General features: G+C 42.3%; 1 protein-coding gene across 3 annotated transcripts in view; it reads right to left on the bottom strand.

Annotated features, from left to right (window-relative positions):
• Positions 1 to 3,859: 3,859 nt before the first annotated feature.
• Positions 3,860 to 6,696, bottom strand: part of LOC308104633 (zinc finger MIZ domain-containing protein 1-like) — a 227,223-nt gene continuing 224,386 nt past the window's right edge. For all 3 annotated transcript variants that reach the window (XM_080455085.1, XM_080455086.1, XM_080455087.1), the window contains 2 exons: positions 6,073 to 6,489; positions 3,860 to 4,561 (listed from right to left, as the gene is read on the bottom strand). In XM_080455085.1, coding sequence (XP_080311211.1) covers positions 4,454 to 4,561; positions 6,073 to 6,489 — 525 coding nt within the window. In that variant the 3' untranslated portion in view covers positions 3,860 to 4,453. The remainder of the gene's footprint in view (positions 4,562 to 6,072; positions 6,490 to 6,696) is intronic.

The following is a 6,696-nucleotide window of genomic DNA, read 5'->3' as shown; positions in this document are numbered from 1 at the left end:
TTTTGTTTTAATCGTGAACATTTTAGCAAATCTTTGAATATATATTTTTTTCAAGCGAACATTTGTTGTTTTGTATTTTTGAATAGCCTAAGAAAGAAATCTTAAAATGACAGAGCTGATGCGTTCCCGGTCTTAATGGATAAGATTGAACTGCAGATCCTAACTAGAGCGCATGATGGGGGGGTTAGTGTGAATAGTAAAGCACAATGACAGTAGCTTATGAGACGTTTTGGATTAGCTTGCCCAGAGAGAGAGAGAAGACGCCAGTTGTTTTGTACAAAAGAGGCCAGCGGTCAGATGGAGATCAGGGGAGGACACACACAGTTATAACCACTTTAAACCCTCTATACTTAGTAAACTAATACTTAGCTCTGTACTTTTTACCCCCCCCCCCTCTACACCAAGTATCTGAGGCGAAAATAGCCGATCCACAAGCTCACAACACGTCGCAACACGACAACATTGTGGCGCTCGTAGATCGGGCTATTTCCCGCCGAAGAAGGTTCACCCCGGAACAGGGACGTTAGAGTTCATGTGGTTACGGTTTTTCGACAACCAAATCGTGAAAAGGACAAACGTTATCAAGATGATACAAAAATATTCACAATGATATTTACAGTACAATAGCTTTTCTTAAAAAATAATACATTTTGCATACTGAACAGCACTCTTCTGAAAAAAAGTGAAATTAAAAACAGAGAAAAAAAACAAAACACGAAACGACAAGAAAACGTGGCAAAAATAAAAAAAATGTCTGCTCCAATACTGCTTTACAAACCAAATCTTTAGAACAGTAGTGATGGATACACTGTCTTCCCCTACATCTTTGAAATCAATTACCTCCAATCACACACATACACGCATACACACGCGCACGCATACACACACACACGCACACACGCCTACACAGAAAAGCAAACACACATCCATTCCATTCGTTCTCCCCTAAAACCTTAATTTGTTTCCCATCGCACAACGGTTATTTATGCCAAGCAGCCCGTCATGCGACAGGGTATAAATTAGGCTCGACTTTGGTGATTGGTTGTTGAGCAGTTTGCCAAAGACGTTACAGATAGGTAAAATTTGCAGCAACAAAAAAATAATAAAGAGGAGGGAGGAGGGGGGGGAACAAACATAAACATGACGTCTCCAGCAAAATACATAATAAATGTACTGCTGGTATCAGCATTATCCCTTCACTGTTAGTGTTAAATAAATCAGACTAAAATCAGACAGAAATGAAAACAAAAAAACAAAACAAAACAAAAACCAATAAAAGACCTGTGGAAACAGCAACTGATAAAATAAAATAAAAAAACACACTATCTTTTACCACTTGGAATATCACTATACAAGGGCTTGGCACACATGCACTTTGGAGACGACTTGAAACGATACATTGTTCGACAAGGGAGGAGAAATGCAACTTTGAAAAAAGCTAAATTGGGGGACGTGAGCAACTGCATCTGATAGATAGACCAGTGGTTCTCAAAGTGGGGTCCATGAGGGACCCCTCAGGTGTCCTTCAGGGGGTTCCCCGGCTAAACGATTGATAGTTAGGACCCAAATGGACCCTTGAAGTTTGTACACTCCAAGAGTGAACCAAATAACCTTACGGGTCCATTTGTACAGCCTCTCGTGATGTGTTCACACTGGCGGCGACAAAGCTACATGCTACAGTAACCATTCAGTTTCAACAGAAGCCAGCGACATGAAGAGACAAGGCGACTTGCTATATACAGTGTATAGCAACAATAATTTAAAATAACATTTTGAATAAAGTTTTTCAGAAAAGTTTTTAGAATGGGCCTCAGCTAGCTTTGTCAGACGCATGCTTGATGACGTCAGTGAGCGTGTTGATCAACACTTCAACAGCGACCAGGCGACAGATTACACTGTGTCGCTCTGTAGTTTTGTATCTCTTGTCGCTGCCGGTGTGAACGCAGCATCAGAGTTACAAGGGGGGTCCTTGAAATGAAAACGTTTTGAGCCCCACTGTGATATACCAGCGGTTCTCAAACTTTTTCATGTCAAGGACCCCCAAAATGATATGCATTTGGTCGCGGAACCCCACATGAAACTACGTTGTGCCAGGGACCCCCAGAAGCAAAGATTTGAGTTCCAAATGTTCGCCTTTTTTAGAAAAATATCTAAAGATTTGCACAAAATTTCGAGATCTTTTTAAAATGGCAGATCTCAAGCTCATAGCGTTGCACTCGGTGCTGCGCTATGAGCTTGTAGATCTGCTATTTTTGAATAGCCAAACTATAAAATACAGTTAAAGTGGTTAAAATGATTGTGACACTATATCAACAAATTTAGCTGGGGGACCCCCTGGCACCCCTCCAAGGACCCCTGGGGGTCCTCCCCGGACCCCACTTTGAGAGCCAAGCGGGATAGCGATAATAAGAACCCCCATTTCTCCCACAAATATCCCCGTTCTGGTCCACTTGAGGCCACTCCGTTGTTAGGGAAAGATGATAAATACATATAGGCTACTACAGTAAGAAGCAGTACACACACACACAAAAAAAGAAATGCTATTCTCTGTCGGGATTAGAAAATGCCCATTTCAGCTTTCGTTATTATCAGAGTCTCTCTCCCAGTAGATGGTTCGGACGTAATATACTCTCCATTCCAGCCGTCGATCACCCCCTTCGAGAGGATCAAAAAGAAGATGGGATACGTCGCTTTGATTGAACCCATTAAGACCAGGAACGCATCATTTGGCTATTCAAAAATAGCAGATCTACAAGCTCGTAGCGCGGCACAGAGTACCACGCTACGAGCTTGTAGATCTGCTATTTCTTTTTTAATCTGAAAAATGTGTGCAAATCTTTGAATATTTGTATTTTTAAAGCGATTTTTTTTTTACTCAAATCTTTGCTTCTGGGGGGGGTCCCTGGAACAACATATGTTGAGATGTGGCCAAATACATATCATTTTGGGGGTCCTTGACATGAAAAAGTTGTCAAGAACCACTGATTATAGCAACATCCTTTTTTTTTTTTTTACTGTTAGGATTTAGAATTTTGTAGAATCCCCCAGAAGCTTCTCTCAGATTTGTAGAATCTGAGAGATGCCTCGGTGCCGCGCTACGAGCTTGTATATCTGCTATTTTTGAATAGCCAAAGAAATCTTAAAATGACACACAGTCAGATGCGTTCCCGGACTTATAGGGTTACAAAAACCTACACGTACCATCATCACACATAGCAGTTGTGGAGAAAGTGGAGGCTGGTTATCCCCCCCCCCCCCCAAAGAAATCTGTTCAAAGTCTGGGTTGGAGAGGGTGGGGGGAGGAGGGGGAGGGAGGGAGTCAAAGAAACTAATGGTGTCACTTGCTTTTTTTTTTTGCATCGCCGTGATCTCTTGTGCTTTACATCACTGGTTCTCAACCTGGGCGTGAGGATTCGTTACGGGGTCTCTGACTCAATGGAACCAAATGGACCCTTATTATGGGTTCATTTGGTTCCATTATGTACACTCTCAAAGTTAAAATTAAACAAAAAAAACCATTTACAGTGTAGACTGGGGTTCCAGAGATCAAATGGGGGCTGGGGGTCCTGTGGCCTAATAATGCATACGAAACTGGGGGTTCCTTGAAATGATAAGAGGGAGTTCCAAGGGGTCCCCCCGGCTAAATTACAGATAGTTAGGAACCCAAATGGATGCGTTCAGATCTGTGACTCTGAGAGTGTGCAAATGGAACCAAATGGACCCGTACAAATTGGTCCATTTGGTTCCATTTGTACACTCTCAGAGTTATGGGGGAGTTCCGTGGCCCTAAAAAACCAAAAAAACTGTGGGTCCTTGAAGAAAAAAACAAAACAACTTTGAGAACCACTGCTTTCAGTGCTACCTACCCAGGCTTGGAAACAGGGTGCAGTGACAGAGGGAAGGCGGTGTGGGCTTTGCAGATGGGAGAACAACGTAGAGTAGACGATAATGCATACTGGCCAGATAGCGCAGATTATTATTTATTTTTTCCTTTTTTTTTGTCAGTTCTTTTTCTGTTTTATACAATGGATTCCTTTTCTTCTCAAAAAAAAAAAGGAAAAAAAATGTGAATAAAAAAAAAAATGCTACAACACTTTAGTTTTTCTCCTAATGTGCACACAAACACGTGTGACGCTTTAAAAAAACAAAACAAAAACAAACAAAACAAAACAAAAAACGACAACTGAATATAGCTGCACAGTTCAAAAAAGGTATCGCCGCCGCGCTAGCTAGCTAGCGCCTTTGAGTTTTTCAAAACCTCGTTCAGTCAGTCTGTGCTGGCGAATCAAAACTGTACAAGAGGAAGAAGAGAGAGGGAGTGCATCTTTGTGTTTTTATCAAGTACTGAGAGTGCTGCCCGGGGCTCACAGGGAAAATGCCTGGGCATTCGGAGGAGAAGTTTATATGTGTGTGTGTGTGTGTGTGTGTGTGAGTGTTGTGTGTCTGAATTGCCTCAGTTGTTTTCAAAGAGGGACAGGAGGTCATCGTTGCTATTGCTGGGGAGGTCCGGGGGGTCCAGGTACGACAGCAGCTCGTCCGGGTTAGCGAGCTCCGGGAGAAGCTATACGGACGGAGGAGAGGGAGGGGAGACGTTAGAATCATCACTTCTTAAGACCATCATCTACCCTCAAGTCAAGTAAACATAGTAAAAACCTGGGTGGTAAACCAATGAATAGCGAAAATTGCACATCGCTTGTAAATCTGCTATTTTCTGTATTTCTGAGAATGCTGACAATTTTGACATTTTTTAAAATGTTAAAAAAAAATCTGCTGTTGCATCCCACTGGCTCACCCGCCAGTGAGGAGCCCCCACCGGGAGGACACAGCCCCTCCTCCGTCCTTTTGGTCGTTTTAGTTAATCACCGCTGACATGCGCTGCTTACACCAACCAGTGTTGATTTCGTCGACTATGACGAAAAAAATTCGTCGACAACCTTTTTTCACTGACAAAAACTTAAAGGGTTAGTTCAGATTTTTTGAGTATTTTCTGTAGGAAATACTTACCATTAATGTAGTGGTTGCAAAGGTATTAATTGATTGCCCGAGTCCCGTGGTCAGAGTTATGGCCCGGTTCTGATAAATATGAAGTAGTTCCGGTAGATTCGTAGATTTGGTGGGGGCCGCTCAATAAAAATAAATTAATTAAAAAAACTAGCGTCATTTGTATTGTTGACCTATTTCTACCATATAGAACAGGTTTCGTTCAATTTCGATCCCTCTGTCACATGGTACTAATGTTTGTGTCCAGAATCACTGCGCCGCGGCAGCCTACTCACGCACAAAATATATGACACAAAAAATAGTACCATGTGACAGAGGGGTCGAAATTGAACGAAACCTGCTCTATATGGTAGAAATAGGTCAACAATACAAATAACGCTAGTTTTTTAAATTAATTTATTTTTAATGAGCGGCCCCCACCAAATCTACTAATCTACCGGAACTACTTCATATTCATCAGAACCGGACCATAACTCTGACCACGGGACTCGGACAATCAATTAATACCTTTGCAACCACTACATTAATGGTAAGTATTTCCTACAGAAAATACTCTGTAAATCTGAACTAACCCTTTAAGCTATGATGACTAAGACTAAATATATTGACAATTTTGTCAACAAATAAAAACAAGACTAGAATGTTAGGGACTAACTAACTAGTGGAGAAGAGATCCAGTAGAACTAAAAGACAAGTCATTTTATGTTTGGTTGCGCTCGGGTGCTGCACTCTGAAAATAGCAGATCTACAAGCTCACAAGTCACAACGCATCGCAGCGCGACACGTTGTGAGCTTGTAAATCAGCTATTTTCAGCATGCAACCAAGTGTAAAATCAGCCATTAGGACGCCATCAAGGTACCGCCAAAATACATTTTAGTCGACTAAATCAACTGTAGATTTAGACGACTATAATCTTATATTTAGTAGAATAAAACTCGACAAAAACTAAAACATTTCTAAAACATTCCCATGACTAAAATATGACTAAAACTTGATGGGAATTTTATTCAAAAGACTATGAATAAAACTAAATGGACCATTTGCTGCAACAACACTGGCAACCAACTCACATCTAAGGAAGGCTCGGGCATGTCCGACCCCGCTTGGCTGTCCAAGCTGTTGGAGGGGAAGGACAAGTCCCCGTGTGGATGGCTGTTGGGACCAGACTGCTGCTGTTGTTGTTGCTGCTGCTGCTGCTGCTGCTGCTGTTGTTGCTGTTGTTGTTGTTGTTGTTGTTGTTGTTGTTGTTGTTGTTGTTGTTGTTGTTGCTGCTGCTGTTGCTGTTGTTGTTGTTGATGTTGTTGTTGTTGTTGTTGTTGTTGTTGCTGCTGCTGTTGCTGCTGAGGAGTTGGAGGCTGTCGCGAGGACTGCGGAGGCCCGCCGTGGTGTAGCTGCTGCCCCGAGTGGTTGCCGTGGTGCGGGGAGGCGTGTTGCAAGCTCTGTTGCAAGGAGCTGTGAGGCTGGTCAGTGCTGGCAGGATGAGGTATCTGGGAGGAGGGAGAAAACTGTCAAAAAATGCTATTAAAAGCTGCAAGTCCTATAGCTTTCTTTTGTTTGTATTGAGTGAAAATGTTTTTATTTTTGACCAATCTGTATGGTAGACAGGGGTGCAATGCTCACTGGACGGCCTTGCACGCCGTGCCGGAACCTATTTGACCAGGAGCACACGCATAGATTCAAAACTACTTTAAATT

This window comes from Gymnoscopelus braueri (assembly GCF_963280865.1).
Source record: "Gymnoscopelus braueri genome assembly, chromosome: 17".
In the NCBI taxonomy this organism is placed as follows: Eukaryota; Metazoa; Chordata; class Actinopteri; order Myctophiformes; family Myctophidae; genus Gymnoscopelus; species Gymnoscopelus braueri.
The sequence above is the reverse complement of the archived record's forward strand: the minus strand, read 5'-3'. Positions and strand labels throughout refer to the sequence as shown.